At 48.6% G+C, this 18,457-nt stretch overlaps 2 protein-coding genes across 2 annotated transcripts in view; one reads left to right on the plus strand and one right to left on the minus strand.

Annotated features, from left to right (window-relative positions):
- Positions 1-8,228, minus strand: GDF15 (growth differentiation factor 15). Its single transcript, XM_083484072.1, has 3 exons — positions 8,197-8,228; positions 3,302-3,718; positions 1-2,016 (listed from the first exon to the last, which is right to left on the minus strand). Exons 2-3 carry the CDS (start codon positions 3,597-3,599, stop codon positions 1,238-1,240), a joined length of 1,077 nt encoding a protein of 358 aa, XP_083340198.1. The 5' UTR covers positions 3,600-3,718; positions 8,197-8,228; the 3' UTR covers positions 1-1,237.
- PCSK4 (proprotein convertase subtilisin/kexin type 4) overlaps positions 7,441-18,457 on the plus strand; it is a 21,782-nt gene continuing 10,765 nt past the window's right edge. Inside the window, exons 1-7 of the mRNA XM_083483756.1 lie at positions 7,441-7,808; positions 9,647-9,751; positions 10,510-10,605; positions 11,899-12,027; positions 14,234-14,310; positions 15,923-16,011; positions 16,936-17,108. Coding sequence (XP_083339882.1) covers positions 7,632-7,808; positions 9,647-9,751; positions 10,510-10,605; positions 11,899-12,027; positions 14,234-14,310; positions 15,923-16,011; positions 16,936-17,108 — 846 coding nt within the window. The 5' untranslated portion in view covers positions 7,441-7,631. The remainder of the gene's footprint in view (positions 7,809-9,646; positions 9,752-10,509; positions 10,606-11,898; positions 12,028-14,233; positions 14,311-15,922; positions 16,012-16,935; positions 17,109-18,457) is intronic.

The raw sequence follows: 18,457 nt of genomic DNA on the forward strand, positions 1-18,457 counted from the left end.
TCCAGATAAATCTCATATAAATAATACAAACTAACAGCATGTCCCAAACACTGGCGACACAAACAAGAATAAGTTAACAATAAATAAGAGGACTGGGTTTTAAACACACACACACACACACACACACACACACACATATTTAGAACCACAAAACAGGTTGGGGTTTTTTGACAGGTGTTCAGAGAACAGGGGGACATGATCAAACTCACCTCTCTCTCACACAACCCCACAAGACCCTGCTTTTGACATATACACCCCAAAAGAACTCCATAATTACTAGTTATCCTCTACATTTAATACCACCCCCTTATAAATAAAGTTCTTTGCTTGCTGCATTAAAGTGCTTGTAACCTGTAATGGTGTTTCGCTGACACTGCGATGCCCCATTGGTTGGGTTATTAGGGGACCAACCCTGATTGGTTGGGACGGACTTTTGAGATAAGAGGTCTTTGGTTGGGACAGGGCTTTGTGAAAAGAGACCCCGGTCGGGACGGGGTTTTGATAAAAGTGGTCCGTGGTTGCCTAGGACAGACTTTCGAGAAAAGGTGGCCTAGATAGGTCCTTGATCCCTGATTGGTTGGGAAGGGCTTTCGGGAAAACAGGTCCCTGACTGGTTGCGATGGTCTTTTAGGAAATGAAGTCCCTGATGGGTTAGGACGGGCTTTTGATAAAAGAGGTCCCCGGTTGGTTAGGACAGACCTTCGAGAAAAGATGGCCTAGAGAGGTCCTTGATCCCTGATTGGTTGGGAAGGGCTTTCGGGGGAAACGTCCCTGATTGGTTGGGATGAGCTTTTAGGAAATGAAGTCCCCGATGGGTTGGGATGGGCTTTTGATAAAAGAAGTCCCTGGTGGGTTAAGACAGACTTTTGAGAAAAGATGACCTAGATAAGATAGGTCCTTGATCCCTGATTGGTTGGGAAGGGCTTTCGGGATAATAGGTCCCTGACTGGTTGCGATGGTCTTTTAGGAAATGAGGTCCCTGATGGGTTGGGACGGGCTTTTGATAAGAGAGGTCCCTGGTGGGTTAAGACAGACTTTTGAGGAAAAATGACCTAGTAGTAAAAAGGAGCTGCCAATTGGGCAATGCACTGGCAAGAAGAGGCGATGTTCAGCACGCACACATCCTCCCGAAAAGTGCTGTTTTGCACCAGAGATGGGCTGTTCCGATTGTCCCCTTGCTCCGGACAGACAGGACGCCGCTTCCCGCAGAGCCCCTCGCTCTGCCCTTGCCGGGCTGCTACGCACAATGGCAACGTGTGACGATCATGTCGTCGAAGAGCTGCGTCACCACCTTCCCATCGCTGGCGTAGTGCATGAGGACCATGGGTTCGTAGGCGGCGGGGACGCAACAGGGGGCCGGCGTCTCCCCAGACAGGCTATGGAGCCTGGCCTTGATTTGGGCGTGCATGCTGGCTGGCTTGTAGTTGTGGGGGCACGAGCCCTCACAGAACCTCATGGAGTAGCTGCTGGGCGCCAGCACCCAGTCGGACCACCCGATGTCAGCGAAGGAGACCTTGAGCGAACGGAGGCAACATTTGGTGTCGCCTTTGCCGCACTCCTCATCCAGCTGCCTCCGCTTCCGGACCTGCCTGCGCCCCTGCGTCTCGATGTCCAGTGGGAGCCACTCTCTCCCGTCCAGGACGGAGGAAGCCACATCCGTGGGAAACTCCAGACCCAAATGGAGCCTCGGGTCGGGCCCGGCTAGCCACTGCCCCACGGCGTCTCCGAGGCTGAGGACGGGTGTGGTCCTCGAGACCACCTGGGAGGCCAAGAGCGTGGCGGTTCCTCCATCCCCACCGGTCAGCCTGTAGATGTTGATGCGAGCCAACCTGGTCGAGTTGAGCTGGGAGATGCTGGGGACGTGCGAGAACTTCTTGGACAGAGACAGCTCAGCCCGAAAGACATGGAGGTCCCGGCTGAGCGCTGCTGTCCTGGAGACTTCCAGACCGTATAGGGGCCTGAGTGGGTCGCTGTTGACCCCTGGACCTGCAGCCAACCCATGGCCCAGAAGCTTAACTGTGGAGAGAATGAAGAGAGGAAGACGTTAGGAGGAAGCCAGCAATAAATCACACACAGTAGGCCATGTTAACTCTTTATTAGCAAGAACACAATCTTTTTTTATTATTGATTTCTGATACGCACAATACAATAATACACAAAGATACAAAACACAAAGATGTAAAAGAAACACTCTACAAAAGAAAACCACAAAAAATAATATACCGTATTTTTTGCTCTATAAGACTCACTTTTTCCTTCCTAAAAAGTAAGGGGAAATGTGTGTGCGTCTTATGGGGCGAATGCAGGCTGCGCAGCTATCCCAGAAGCCAGAACAGCAAGAGGGATTGCTGCTTTCACTGCGCAGCGATCCCTCTTGCTGTTCTGGCTTCTGAGATTCAGAATATTTTTTCCTTGTTTTCCTCCTCCAAAAAATAGGTGCGTCTTGTGGTCTGGTGCGTCTTATAGAGCGAAAAGTACGGCAGATGAAATTGCATTCCCACCACCCAACCTTGGCTCCCCTCCACCACACCCCAATTTCTGTTTTCTATTATGTTAAATCATTGCATTGCATTTCTTATCTGATTTTCTTTCATATTCCATTTGCACATCATTCTTCTTATACATTCTATAGTCTTAATCTATACATATCAACATATTATTTTGTGAACAGTGTTTATAGAATCTTCAAAGCATTTCCATTGCAGTCTTAACTTTTGATTTGTCTAGCAAGAACACAGTCTACACAGAAAATCTAACAGAAAATCTAATTTTGTTGAAGAACGGAAGTCCTTTTCAGATTATTTGAAGAAAAATTACATCAGGAAGAATCTGCGACCAGGTTTTGAGCTATGAGCAGCAGAAAGAATGAGAGGCTATTGTGTTACGATTATGATTTTTTAAAAGAGAGTGAAGATGCAGCAAAATTGGAGAGGGATAAGGAAAACGTCTCGGAAGCCGAAAATAGAAAAGAAATCTCTTTTTTAAATGCATTTGGAATTTTCTGTGTAAATTTTTCAAAATTTAATAAAAATATTATTAAAAAGAGAGAGAGAGAAAAAAATGACAGTCAAATAAACCACAATCAGGATTCGAATAGCAGGCAATGGAAGGAGAATAAATAAATTACAGTAATATAAGTCATAATGCAGTATAAAATAAATGGCAGTTACGGCAGCTTGTAAAGTCATACAACAGGAGCATCACAGCTGGGAAATCAAAACGTAAGGAATTAGGAGATTGAAAGTGAACTGAGCGATGTCAAATTTTGTGTAAAAGGCTTTATGGATGCAATGAGGCTTACCTTTCGCCCTCAGGGTATGAACAGTTTTTGCTGCCGGTGGCAAGGTCTGGTTTGCTCTGAGTTGTGCCAGCATCTCCCGGTAGACCAGGTGAGCCTTTTGCAGCTCACCTTGACCCAAAACCCCTCGGACACTGGGAGGTTTCTCCACCCCAAGCCGTTCTAGGATGCTTTGTTTGACAGCCTCCAGTTGCGGGTGGGTGCCTTGGGGGCCGTGGGGTCGCAGGTCAACCACGCCGGACAGGAGAGACTGCAGGAACAGCACCCAGAGGCTGGTGGCAAGGCGAGAGGCTCCGGGCATCGTGGTTGGAAGTCAGAGACTTCGGAGGTGGCAAATTTCTCCAGCGAGCTGTGCTTGGCTAGCCCAGACCTTTGGTTTTATACCCGAGGCGAAGTTAAGTCACCAATGACGTGGAGGTACTGTAAACAGAGAAAAGGAAAAAGAAAAAAAAGATTTTGACAGTTGGCTGTGTGTGTTTTTCTTCCTTGGAGCAGACAGGTTTATAATAACTCGAAGATGCTTGGGGTAGGCGGGGCCAAAGGCCAAGTCTTCTGTCCTCTGCGGCAGTGCCCAACCGGACGGCGATTTTTGGGAAGCCGCAAAGCGGCAACAGAGCGCGGCAGCAGCAACAGTTGCATTTCCCTAGGGAGGTTGTGGACTCTTCTTCCTTGTGGGTTTTTCAGCAGAGGTCGGATGGTTATCTGCCGTGGATGCTTGAGCCGAGATTCTTACATTGCCGGGGTTGGGCTGGATGACCCTTGGGGGTCCCACGCAACTCTACTTCTATGATTTCCATCTGTGGTTTCCAGGTACTGGGTCTCAGAGGCGTACTCTCGGCTCAAGGATCCAGGAGAGATGACCGTCCGACCTCTGCTGGAAAACCTCCAAGGGAGACCATTCCACTGTCGAACAGCTCCTACCACCAGAAAGTTCTTCTTCATATTTAGCTGAAATCTCCTTTCTTGTAACTTGAAGCCAACCATGGGTTCGAATCCTACCCTCCAGAGCTCAGGCTTGCAAAGCGATGGGTCAACAACAACAACAACAACAACAATTTATTTATGTATACCCCGCCCATCTGGATGGGCTTCCCCAGCCACTCTGGGCGACTTCCAACAAAATTTTAAAATACAGCAATGCATCAAACATTAAAAGCTTCCCTAAACAGGGCTGCCTTCAGATGTCTTCCAAAAGTCTGGTAGTTGTTGTTCTCCTTGACATTTGATGGGAGGGCGTTCCACAGGGTGGGTGCCACTACCGAGAAGGCCCTCTGCCTGGTTCCCTGTAACTTGGCTTCTCGCAGCGAGGGAACCGCCAGAAGGCCCTCGGCGCTGGACCTCTAGAGTTCAAATCGGGCTTTCAGCCTGATCCAGGAAGGCTCCCTTTGTGAGTTCACTCCTTTTCCAAATGAGCCTTTGGCTTTTGCCTTCCTGGAAACTGGTCTGAACATAAAACATCAGCCAGAGGCGGGTTCCAATCCGCCTCCAAACATGGCCATTTTGTATGTCCAACTAAGGCAAAAGACCAGGATGGGGGGCGGGGGGTCACCTGTGGCCCCCTCCATATGTGTATGGCCTCAGCTGAATCGGTCCAGAATGGTCAGGAACGATAGGAGAGCCTACCAACATTACACTGCTGGGGTTGGACTAGATGACCGCTGGGTCTCTTCCAACTCTGCAATCACATGATCCTGATGTTCCCTTCCTTTGATGCGAGGCTTCCTTTCAGAACCCCTGGCCCAAACCAGATCACACCCTCTCCAAAGAAGCTGGAACGTCAAGTGTTTTTTGGGGGAATCTGGGCCTCCTTTTCCCATCCAAATATTTTTGCGGTGATTCGGCGCCTTCCATTATTGGGTCAGTCGGTGGTGAACTTTCGTGAAGAGCCTTCATTCCGAAAATGCCGGCCGGGCGATTTACAAGGCAGCGGAAGCCATAAAACAGGCCCGGGTGATCCGTGTGGAATGAACCCGTCCAAACATTGGAGTCGCGAGGGATGTTGATTCACGAGGGCGTCATTGCCGCTGCATCCCATACGCCTCCCCTTCGCCCATCACCAGTGGACCTGAAACCCGAAAACCCTTCCCTGGAGGGAAAAAAGACTCTCACAATCATTTCACAACCTCCCCTCCGGGGCTAGGAACAAATTCCTCACCATATTTGAGAAGCCGCGAGCCAATTCTGTTGGGAAACCTTCGCTGAATGCATGGCTTTGGAGCTGTTTGCGAATGTTTCGCCTCTATGAGACCAGAGGGCTGTTCCTTATAGGTTGGGGATTAGCTTTATGGGGGGCTGGTTTGGGGGGAGCGGGGCCTCGCAGGACGTGGCCCATGTCCCCAAATCATGTTTGTTTGTTTTTTAATGACCTGTGCAGGCAATTGATTTAGAGGGGGGGATCTGAATTGGTTTCTCTCAGCCGTCCCTGGAGAATTGAAGCTTCTGAGACGTTTGTTGTGCAAAGCGGATGCTATTCCCAAAGACTGCAGCCTTCTCACAAAGAAAGCATGTCATTTCAGCAGTTCGAAAGCACGCCCAAGTGCAAGTAGATAAATAGGTACCGCTCCAGTGGGAAGGTAAACGGCGTTTCTGTGCGCTGCTCTGGTTCGCCAGAAGCGGCTTAGTCCTGCTGGCCACATGACCCGGAAGCTGTATGCCGGCTCCCTTGGCCATAAAGCGAGAAGAGCGCCGCAACCTCAGAGTCGGACATGACTGGACCTAATGGCCAGGGGTCCCTTTACCTTTACTAAAAGGGCAGTGAAAACAGCCTGGGAGGTGTCAGCGAGACGCTCAAAAAGCGTTCAGATTCCTCCCTGTGCAACGCCCTCCCACCAGATGTCAAAGAGAACAACAACTACCAGACTTTTAGAAGACATCTGAAGGCAGCCCTGTTTAGGGAAGCTTTTAATGTTTGATGTACCACAGTATTTTAATATTCTTTTGGAAGCCGCCCAGAGTGGCAGGGGAAGCCCAGCCAGATGGGCAGGGTATAAATAATAAATTATTATTATTATTATTATTACAGCAGAAGAATTCATCGAGGTTGCTTCCAAGCAAAAGTCAAACTCCAAGAGAACTTCCATCCTGCTGCTGCAGCTCCATGGAGATTCTTTCCATTCCAGAAATCCATCGTCATCATTGATGGAGGTGAGCAGAGGACCAAAAGGCCAGTTTTGACCTGGATCCCACCCAACCACGGAGGAGTTGATGAACCCACTTCTCTAGGTGGCAAAGCCAAAAACAAAACATTTATATATGGGAGTAGTTACAGGTGGCGCTGTGGGTTAAACCACAGAGCTTAGGACTTGCCGATCAGAAGGGCGGCGGTTCGAATCCCCGCGACGGGGTGAGCTCCCGTTGCTCGGTCCCTTCTCCTGCCAACCTAGCAGTTTGAAAGCACGTCAAGTGCAAGTAGATAAAGAGGTACCACTCCGGCAGGAAGGTAAATGGCGTTTCCATGCGCTGCTCCGGTTCGCCAGAAGCGGCTTAGTCCTGCTGGCCACATGACCTGGAAGCTATACGTCGGCTCCCTTGGCCAGTAAAGCGAGATGAGCGACCCCAGAGTCGACCATGACTGGACCTAATGGTCAGGGGTCCCTTTACCTTTACCAGATGGCCCCCTGTCATGGATGCTTTAGCCAAGATTTCTGCATTGCAGGGGGTTGGACTAGATGACCACTGGCTCCCAACTCTTAAGATTCTATGATTCTATGGTTTCCCCCATTGATGAGTGCCCAGGGACTCTGCAGATGGGCAGAGGCACGCTTTCTCTCTCCTATTTATGACTGTAAACCACTTTTTGCATCCAAAAAAATGGAAGTGGGGTACTTTATAGCATTATTATGAATATTTGGGCTGCATCTGATTCTGGTGCCAGTTAAAGCATCTGTGTATAAAAGCAATAAATACTGCACGTAGATAAAACCAAGTAGATTGTGGGTGTGCTGTTTTAAGCACATCTGCACCGTTTACAAACGCAAACAAGCAACTTATATACAAGAGGGCTCGCCCTTCCTCCGACGAACCTTTTGCTTTAAGAAAATAAAAAACTTCAACTCCCAGCAGAACTTGCGCCCACCCCACCCTTTCCTTTCGCTTTGCAAACGAACGCAAGGCACCACGGGAGTCGTAGTTCCCGCGCCCTCTCGTTCCGGCTTCCCGTCGCCATGGCGACCGCGCGCCTCCGAACACGTGGAGCTTGACGAGCCCGCCCTTGGTCTCCTGGCGGCGGGCGTGGAGTGGAAATCGAGGCCCAGGCTTCGGCGGGGCGTGCTAGGCCGCACCCCGCTATAAAAGCCACCTGGCGGGGGGGCAGGTCTTCCTTTCCCTGGAAGCCATGAAGCGGGTGGTGGCTGCGGGGCTGGTGCTCTGCCTCTTGCTCCTCTGGGGCCGGTTCTCCCGAGGGCGCGCGGGGCCGCGCGTCTACCTGAGCAGCTGGGCGGTGCGCGTCCCCGCGGGGGCCCAGGTGGCGCAGCGCCTGGCGCGCAGGCATGGGATGCTGTACCTGGGACAGGTGAGGGTGGCTTGCATCTACCTGGGCAAGGAGAGCAGCAGCCATCCTTCTCCCCAATGAAATAGGGTGGGGAGAATAATAATAATAATAATAATAATAATAATAATAATAATAATAATACCACACCTTGTCCTCATTATGGTGTCAAGGAGATAAACAGCTATCTGACTTTTAGGAGACATCTTTTTTTAGGAGACTTTTAGGGAAATTTCCCCTCCAACATTTCCCCGATGAAAATAGGGACGTCCTCAGGATCAAATCAGAAACCGTGGCGGCTTCTGTAAATTTGGGACTGTCCCTGCAAAATAGGGACACTAGGAGATAATAATAATAATAATAATAATAATAATAATAATAATAATAATAATAATAATAATGTGTCCCCCACCCATCTGACTGCCCTTCCCCAGGGATGAGAAGGGATAGGAAAGATGGGGCCAATTTCTTTCCCTGGAAGGAGTCGGGTCGAGTGTGGCCTCTGAACACGCGCGGAGTGCATTCTGCACTGGAAGATTTGGTGCCAGCGGCGAGTGACTGCCCGGTTGCCCCAGTATGGAGGTCTGATTGAGCCGGATTGATGGGTTCGGGGCGACCCACTGGCAGTCCCAAGGCTCTGCCCTCTTAGCTCGGGTCGAAGGGACCTCTGAGCACGTGTGGAGTGCGTTTGCACCGAAAGACTTGGTGCACCCGGACCCAACGCCCACGTGGAGCAGCCAGGTTTGCGAGCGGCCCGATAGGCTGCTCTCGGACATTGAGGTTTGATTGAGCCGGGTTGACGTGATCGGGGCAACCCACAAGCTCTGCCATCCTAGTTACAAATAGGTAGCCGTGTTGGTCTGCCATAGTCAAAATAAAAAAAAATCCAGTAGCACCTTAAAGACCAACTAAGTTAGTTCTTGGTATGAGCTTTCGTGTGCATGCAACAGGCTCATCTCAGCTATCTGCCAATCACCCATTCCCACCGCCCTTCTGAGTAATACCCCTCCCCACCTTCTCACTATATAGAAGGATCTGGCAACTTCTGTTTCAGTGTATCTGAAGAAGTGTGCATGCACACGAAAGCTCATACCAAGAACTAACCTAGTTGGTCTTTAAGGTGCTACTGGAAGGATTTTTTTTATTCTGCCATCCTAGGTTGGGTTGAGCGTAGCCTCTGAGCATATGTGGAGTGCCTTCTGCACCGAAAGACTTGGCGCACCCGGACCGAACAGTCTCAAAGCTCTGCACACCTAGGTCAGGTCCTTACAGATAGACTGCTTCTGAGTATGGGGTTTCCACTTAGTCTTGGCGGCTGATAGCGCCCGGGTGCGGCATCTCAATGCATTAGTTCAGGGAAGTTTTTAATGCGTGACATCTTAGTGTATTTTTGCTCTTTGTGCTCATCTCGCTTTACTGGCCGAGGGAGCCGGCGTACAGCTTCCGGGTCATATGGCCAGCAGGACTAAGCCGCTTCTGGCGAACCAGAGCAGCGCACGGAAACGCCATTTACGTTCCCACCGGAGCGGTACCTATTTATCTACTTGCAGGTTGATGTGCTTTCGAACTGCTAGGTTGGCAGGAGCAGGGACTGAGCAACCGGAGCTCACCCCGTCGCGGGGATTCGAACCACCGACCTTCTGATCAGCAAGTCCTAGGCTCTGTGGTTTAACCCACAGCGCCACCTGCGTCCCTATCCCTGGGATAGGTCTTCCTTTTTGCCACTGCCCTCCTTCTGTGTCTTAAAAATGCTCCCTTTCCTCCGAGCTGAAGTTTCCCCCTTGCTTTTTTCAGTCCTGTTGGCCAAGGAGGAGGGGAAAGCTCACCCTAAGACTTCTTGATTCTTCCTTTTCTTCCGGCAGGTGATCGAGGGGGAGCCTTATTACCACCTGAAGCACAGAGGCATCGTACAGAGGTCACTGACTCGACACTGGGGCTGGCACATCCGTCTGAAGAGAGAGCCTATGGTAAGCCGAGCGAATTGTGGAAGGGGGCTGCAGGAAGAGAGAGACTCAGCTCCTTTTACCTTGGTTCTATCCACTTTGTTGTTGTTTAGTCGTTTAGTCGTGTCCGCCTCTTTGTGACCCCCTGGACCAGAGCACGCCAGGCACTCCTGTCTTTCAGTTCCTCCCGCAGTTTGGTCAAACTCATGTTCGTAGCTTCGAGAACACTGTCCCACCATCTCGTCCTCTGTCGTTCCCTTCTTGTGCCCTCCATGTTTCCCAACACCAGGGTCTTTTCCAGGGAGTCTTCTCTTCTCCTGAGGTGGCCAAAGTCTTGGAGCCTCAGCTTCAGGATCTGTCCTTCCAGTGAGCACTCAGGGCTGATTTCCTTCTGAATGGAGAGGTTTGATCTTCTTGCAGTCCATGGGGCTCTCAAGAGTCTCCTCCAGCACCAGAATTCAAAAGCATCCATTCTTCGGCGATCAGCCTTCTTTATGGTCCAGCTCTCACTTCCATACAACACTACTGGGAAAACCATAGCTTTAACTATACGGACCTTTGTTGGCAAGGTGATGTCTCTGCTTTTTAAGATGCTGTCTAGGTTTGTCATTGCTTTTCTCCCAAGAAGCAGGCGTCTTTTAATGCATAGCCAGCAGTAAATTTCATATCAACTCTACACTGCATCCAATCTTGACAGGCAGCCCATAAGATCATACTGGCATCACTGGGGTGGCGAGCGAGGAGGGAAACACTTTTTAAAACGCCCGTCATTTTGCCTGTAGGTCCCTTGGTTTGAACAGCAGACGGTGAAGAGGCGAGCGAAGAGAGCCATCACAGTCGTCCCCACTGATCCGTGGTTTTACAAGCAGTGGTACATAGTGAGTGTCATCAGATACGGTCTGGGGCACTGGCAAAGATTCAAAGGAGGGTACGCCAGGAGCTCAGAGTCGCTCAGGCAGGGGTAGGCAACCTAAGGCCCGTGGGCCGGATCCGGCCCAATCGCCTTCTCAATCTGGCCCGTGGACGGTCCGGGAATCAGCGTGTTTTAACATGAGTAGAACGTGCGCTTTTATTTAAAATGCATCTCTGGGTTATTTGTGGGGCATAGGAATTCGTTCATTCCCACCCCCAAAATATAGTCAGGCCCCCCACATGGTCTGAGGGACAGCGGACCGGCCCACGGCTGAAAAAGTTTGCTGACCCCTGGGCTCAGGGGTTGGCCCGAGAGGTTGCTGGGAGAAATGGGGCAAATGTTTTTATTATTGTTTCGATTTCGATTTCATATATTGTGATCTTTTCTGGGAACCGCCCCAAGACCTCTGGGTATAGGGCAGAATATAAAATCAATAAATAAAAATAAGAAATAAATAAGTAAAGGACTTGATTTAAATCATTTTATTTTTACAGACAGACTCTTTCTTTGCAACCAGATGAAGGTTTCATTTTTGGAATAATAAATTTTCAGAGTGGTTTTTACTGTTATATCAGAAATGACTGATTCGGTTATACTGTTAGAAACACATAGACAGATAATTATGAAATTATTGTGAGGTTTAATAAGTTAACTGTTTGGACAACTTTTCTGCTGTACTTTATTGAAAGGAGAAAAGCAACCATTTCCTTAATAACAATTTGAACAATTTATTTAACGGAAACAATAACGTTATAGCCTATGTATCCATGTTGTTTAACCACATCAGTTAACAAACATGGATACATAGGCTATAACGTTATTGTTTCCGTTAAATAAATTGTTCAAATTGTTATTAAGGAAATTATGTTTTTCAATTGTTTAAATTGAAAAAAGAAACTTAGACTGAGACGGAAAAACTTAAAACAAATCCTTATTTCCTGATGAACTTTGGACTACAATGTAACTTAATGTAATGTAACTTATATAATGTAACTTATAGCCTTTGGACTATAATGTAACTTAAATAGAAAACTATCATTGGAAAGATTCCCCCCCCCCCAAAGCATTTTATTCTAAAGATCTGTTTTAAATTCAAAAAATCTGATTTAAATAAAGAAAATTTGTTTTTTAAAAAAAATCAGATTTTTTTTTTAAATCATTGATTTTTATCCACCTTGCTCCTTTGAAAAGATGGGTTGAGAGAGGAAAACAGAACAGCAAAGCCGACCTCATTTTCCTGCCGTCTTTTCCGTTTCAGAACAGCGATGTGTTTCCGGACCTCAACGTCCTCTCAGCCTGGAGCCAGGGCTATACGGGCTCTGGGGTGGTGGTCAGCATATTGGATGACGGTATTGAGAAGGACCACCCTGACCTTGTAGCAAACTATGTAGGTAGAATCGGGGTCCCTTGTCTAGGGAGGGGGAGAAACACAGTTCAGCTCACAGTGATCCATGCGACGGTCCCCTCCAGGCTTGACTACTGTAATTCGCTCTACGCAGGGCTGCCCTTGAAGCTGTCCCAGAAACTCCAGCAGGTGCAGAATGCTGCAGCGAGGCTCCTCACGGGGTCTCTGCCATGGGAGCATATTCCCCCAGTGCTTTTCCAGCTGCACTGGCTCCCGGTGGAGTACAGGGTCAGATTTAAGGTGCTGGTTTTGACCTTTAAAGCCCTTCATGGCCTAGGACCCTCGTACCTACGGGACCGCCTCTCCTGGTATGCCCCACGGAGGACCTTAAGGTCCATAAATAGCAACACCCTAGTGGTCCCGGGCCCTAAGGAAGTTAGATTAGCTTCAACCAGAGCCAGGGCCTTTTCAACACTGGCCCCGGCCTGGTGGAACGCTCTGTCTCATGAGACCAGGGCCCTGCAGGATCTGATTTCTCTCCGCAGAGCCTGTAAGACAGAGTTGTTCCACCTGGCCTTTGGCTTGGAGCCAATTTGATTCCCTCCCCCTCTTTCTTTTTTCTTTTTCCTTTCTCCTCCTGTGATGAGGCTGCATTTTAATATTTTAATGTTTCAGTATTTTAATTGTTGTATTCATTAAACTTGTTTTTATTATTGCTTGTTAGCTGCCCTGAGCCCGGCCTTGGCTGGGGAGGGCGGGGTATAAATAAAAATTATTATTATTATTTAATTCACGTTTTCTGAAACGATAAACAAACTGAAACAAACAGCCTTTCATCTTCATGTGCCTCCTTCACGAGAGGGTGGCAACACAAGAACAGGGCCTTTTCTGCGGCGGCTCCCCATTTGCCTCCCAGTACACTGTACGTTTCCGAGCACAATTAAAAGTGTTGATGCTGACCTATAAAGCCCTCAACGGCTTCGGCCCAGTAGACCTGAAGGAGCGTCACCACCCCCATCATTCTGCCCGGACACTGAGGTCCAGCTCCGAGGGCCTTCTGGCGGTTCCCTCATTGCGAGAAGCAAAGCTACAGGGAACCAGGCAGAGGGCCTTCTCGGTAGTGGCACCTGCTCTGTGGAACGCCCTCCCATCAGATGTCAAAGTGATAAACAACTACCAGACCTTTAGAAGACATCTGAAGTCAGCCCTGTTTAGGGAAGCTTTTAATGTTTAATAGATTATTGTATTTTAATATTCTGTCGGAAGCCGCCCAGAGTGGCTGGGGAAACCCAGCCAGATGGGTGGGGTATAAATAATAAATTATTATTATTATTATGCTCTCCCCAGGGAGAGTTGCCTGGCGCCTTCATTATACACCTTATACGCCAAGCGAAAACATTGCTTTGCAACCAGGCTTGGGGCTGATTAACACCCTTTAAAATGTGTTTGTGTGTTTGGGTTTCTGGGGTTTTTTGTTCTTGTTTTTACCGTGCACTTTCTGTTTTTATATTGCATTTTTACATTGTGAACCTTCCCGGGAGCTGCGGACGAAGGGTAGGATACGAATTTAACAAAATCCTTTGACATTTACACTTGCTGCTGTAGTAACATTCATAAATACTGTATTCTTTGCTCTATAAGACTGACTCTTTCCCTCCTAAAAAGTAAGGGGAAATTTGTGTGTGTCTTATGGAGCGAATGCAGGCTGCACAGCTATCCCAGAAGCCAGAACAGCAAGAGGGATTGCTGCTTTCTCTGCACAGCGATCCCTCTTGCTGTTCTGGCTTCTGAGATTCAGAATATTCTTTTCCTGTTTTCCTCCTCCAAAAACTAGGTGCGTCTTGTGGTCTGGTGCGTCTTATAGAGCGAAAAATACGGTAAATTTATACCCCTATCTGTCCCTATAATTCCCAAAAGAAAAGCTTCTGACTTTTTTTGAACATCCTTTTCAATTCATTGCATATCATTACCCATTAAGCTTTAACCTTACAACAAGACCACATGTGATAAACAGAACCTTCTTCCTCTTTACGTTTACAACATTTGTTCGATTTAGATTCATACATTTTTGCCAATTTTCTCGGTGTTAGATACCAACGATATATCATTTTCATATAATTTTCTCTTAAACCATAACATGCTGTAAAATTTATATCCAAATTCCACTCTCACCGGACTGCTATTAATTGTTTTTTTTTTCTTGTTTCTTGGGAACTGGAGATTTATTGATCTTGGCTTTTTCTTTTAGGACCCCGAGGCCAGTTACGACTTCAACGACGACGACCCTGACCCGCAGCCGCGATATAATGCTTGGGACGAGAATCGGTGAGTTTATCCTTCTGCCAGAGTCTTGTGGCGTGGAGTCAGATCCATAGCTGTCAACCGTCCCTTATTTGGCGGGAAAGTCCCTTATCCCAGCACCGTGTCCCGCTGCTGTCCCTTATTGATGATGTCCCTTAAATTTCCCGGGTTTCAAAGGAAGCAGCTCCTCTCCCTCCCTCCCTCCCTGCCGGCCAGGGAGGAGGGAGGCTCCAGCTGTGTTGCTTGGCTGTGTTGCTCACCCAATAAGGAGTCTAAGAATGACTGGGGGGTGGAGCTTGCATGCCTTGTGCCAATCAAATCAGCCGCATTGCCTGGGGACTCGCCTTTGCTCAGCGCTTCCCAGCGGAGAGGTGACGGTGGTTTTCCTTGCTGCATCCCCTTTGCCGGGTTGCTGCGCTGTGGGAACCACCGCTTGAGGCTTCGTTTGGCTGCTGGCTGGGCTTTCTGCCTTTGGCTCGGAGGGGCTCAGAAGTTGAAGAGACTTGTGCTGGGAAAATCCCTTATTTTGGCTGCTGATCCCTTATTTTCGAGGCTGCTGGTCCCTTATTTTCAAATCTGTAAGTTGACAGCTATGGTCAGATCTGTTTTGCAAGCGCGATCCATCTTGGACTGGCCGCAGCCGGACTGAGGAACACGGAGGAATTATTTGACAAACATTCTTCCAATCCTAAATTCAGTACAGTGGTACCTCGGTTCTCAAACTTCATCCGTTCCGGAAGTCCGTTCCAAAACCAAAGCGTTCCAAAACCAAGGCGCGCTTTCCCATAGAAAGTAATGCAAAACAGATTAATCTAAATGCACATGTTTACATGCCATTTCGCCTCCTGCCAATGAGTTTTCTGCAGCTATTTCCCATAAAATTATGCACAATATTTTCAGGCACAGCTCCTAATAGGTGTGTATTTCTTTTTTATATATAATAATTCTTATTGATTTTAACATATAAATTATAAAATGTACCACCAAACTTATCACATATACAATCTTTTTAGACTTCCATCAGCACCTCTGATAATACACCGTTTTAACCACTTCTTATGCATTTCTTAACTTTATATTGCCTTTAAGTCTCTTAACAAATTATCCTTTCCTTTATCTATTTTTGCAATACTTCCAATAATACTCCTCACAAAACGTCTTGCAAAGCTACAAACGTCGTCTGTTCTTCACAAATACTTTTCAAATACTCCGTAAATTTACTCCAGTCTTCCGTGAATTTCTGGTCCCGCTGGTTTCAAATCCTTCCTGTTAGTTTATCTAGTTCTGCATAGTCCATTAACTTCATCCTCCATTCTTCAATCGTCGGTAATTCTTCTTGCTTCCATTTTTGGGCCAATAATATTCTTGCTGCTGTTATTGCATATAAAAAGAGCTTACATTCTTTTCTATTTATACCACTCCCAACCATACCCAGTAAAAATGCTTCCGGTGCGTATTTCTGATCCATCCGTTGGCTGGAGAAACTGCAAAACTCAGAGAAGCGCAAATTTCTAAAGGCAGCCGCACGTTTCGGTTCGCAAGTTGCTTTGTTTTTTTAGTAGGTTCGCCTTTAAACGTGGAACAGAACTGGACTGCTCCCTTGTCCTTAACTGCTGTTTGCATCTTTTCATTGCAGGCACGGTACTCGCTGCGCTGGGGAGGTGGCCGCCACTGCTGACAACGACGTTTGCGGAGCCGGCATCGCTTACCGGGCAAAGATCGGGGGCGAGTGAGCCCTTGTTTTGGGGATGATTTGGGGAAAGGGAGGGGGTTTCGGGTGAATTGCAAGAGGATGACTGTGGAGGAACCAGCCAAGGTTCCCTTCCCAGGAGGAAGCTGCAAGAAAGGGGACAAAAGATTCCAGATTATACGACTGGCATTTTTGGCTGCATGTACCCCATACCTTTAAAGTACACCGAAAGCCCACACACCTCCAAGAATCCTCTCTGAGCTACAGTTCCCAGCATTCTTAAACTACAGTTTAGTGGTCACCGGGCCCTAAGGAAGTCAGACTATCCTCCACCAGGGCCAGGGCCTTTTCAGTGATGGCTCCGACCTGGTGGAATGCTCTGTCCCATGAGACCAGGGCCCTGCAGGATTTAACCTCCTTCCGCCAGGCCTGTAAGACAGAGCTATTCCGCCTGGCCTTTAATTTGAAGTCAGCCTGATCTTTTATTTCCCTTCTCTTCCCTTCCCCTCTCCTTTTATGAAGATCACCCGCTCTGAGACCCCACAGCTAATTGTCCCCTGACCTCCTCGCTGGCCCAAGAAGGACCAATTCAGCCCGCTAGCCCTGGGGATTATCTAATTGATTTTTGAATTTTATGGTTATTCGTGTTTTTATACTGTATTTTATGCTGCTTTTATAATTAAGTGTTTTAAATTTGTTGTTCGCTGCCCTGAATTGATAATTGATTTATAGATATCAGCAACTTGGTATTAATGTACCTCCTTGAATACACAGCCGTGATTTTTTGGGGGAAATATTTCTGTTTAATTTGTCTGTTGTGGCTTCAGGTTTAAGATATATTTTGTAAGATTTTAAGCTGTATGGAAAATAACTAAACATATAGGTATAAATAAAATTATGGAGACTGCGGCCTGGGAAAACCGACAGAGCATCTCACCCTTTTTTTTTCTTCCTCTCAGGGGTGAGGATGCTTGATGGCACCGTGACGGATATTGTCGAAGCTCAGTCCTTGAGTTTCCACCCTCAGCACATTGATATCTACAGTGCTAGCTGGGGCCCGGAAGATGATGGGAAAACAGTGGACGGTCCCGGCATTCTGGCCACGGAAGCGTTCCGCAAGGGCATAATTAATGTAAGATTTCGCACCCGCCAAAACGGTCCCTGGCAAATGGTTTCCAGCGTTCGGAATGCTGCAGGCTGCTGGGCTGATGTATAGTTTCTTGGGCTTGCTGATCAGAAGGTCGGCGGTTCGAATCCCCGCCACGGGGTGAGCTCCCATTGCTCGGTCCCAGCTCCTGCCAACGTAGCAATTCAAAAGCACGCCAGCGCAAGTAGATAAATAGGTACCGCTCCGGCAGGAAGGTAAATGGCATTTCCATGCGCTCTGGTTTCAGTCACGGTGTCCTGTTGTGCCAGAAGTGGTTTAGTCTTGCTGGCCACATGACCCAGAAAGCTGTCTGTGGACAAATACCAGCTCCCATGGCCTGAAAGCAAGATGAGCACCACAACCCCATAGTTGCTTTTGACTGGACTTAACCGTCCGGGGTCCTTTATCTTTTAGAGGTAAAGGGACCCCTGACCATTAGGTCCAGTTGTGACCCACTCTGGGGTTGCAGCGCTCATCTCGCTTTACTGGCTGAGGGAGCCGGCGTACAGCTTCCGGGTCATGTGGCCAGCAGGACTAAGCCGCTTCTGGCGAACCAGAGCAGCGCACAGAAACGCCGTTTACCTTCCCGCCGGAGCGGTACCTACTTATCTACTTGCACTTTGACGTGCTTTCGAACTGCTAGGTTGGCAGGAGCAGGGACCGAGCAACGGGAGCTCACTCCGTCACGGGGATTCGAACCGCTGACCTTCTGATCAGCAAGTCCTAGGCTCTGTGGTTTAACCCACCCACAAATGCATCTTTCCTTACCTCCCACCAGTGCTCGATGGAAGGAGGATTCAGCTTGTGCCCCTACCGCCCCCCTAGAATCCTGAAACACCCACTAGTGGGCAACAGGGTCCAGGGTGATAACCCTTGATCTATGCATATCTACCGTATTTTTCGTCCCATAGGACGCTCCGTCCCATAGGACGCACCTAGTTTTTTGGGGGGGAAATAAAGGGAAAAAAAATTCCCTTTATTTCCCCCCCCCCAAAAGCAGGTCGGGGAAACAGAACCAGGTCGAGGAACAGCGGGATGGCGGCGCTGCGCCTCCCTGCTGTCCCCCGAGCTTGTGGGGCTGGCCGATGTCTGCCCCGCGCGAGGGGCGCTCTGCATCAGGGCGCCCCGTCCGCTGGGCGGCAGGCTGCTATCCGCAGCGTGGGGAGCCTTGCGGGGAACTCCTGCAAGGCTCCCCACGCTGCGGATGTCTGCCTGGCGCGGGGGGCGCTCTGCTTCAGGGCACCCCTCGCGCTGGGCAGCAGGCTAGACATCCGCAGCCTAGACATCCCTGCCGGACCTCCCGTAGGGCTGCCTAGGCTGCGGATGTCTTCCTG

Source organism: Podarcis liolepis (genome assembly GCF_965112155.1).
Source record: "Podarcis liolepis genome assembly, chromosome: 18".
NCBI lineage: Eukaryota > Metazoa > Chordata > Lepidosauria > Squamata > Lacertidae > Podarcis > Podarcis liolepis.

Bases quoted from the DNA above. Each gene is read 5' to 3' on its own strand.
- GDF15 (XM_083484072.1), bottom strand. From the start codon at position 3,599: ATGCCCGGAGCCTCTCGCCTTGCCACCAGCCTCTGGGTGCTGTTCCTG. The intron at 2,017-3,301 runs GTAAGCCTCATT...TTCTCTCCACAG, and splicing joins TCATACCCTGAGGGCGAAAG to TTAAGCTTCTGGGCCATGGG.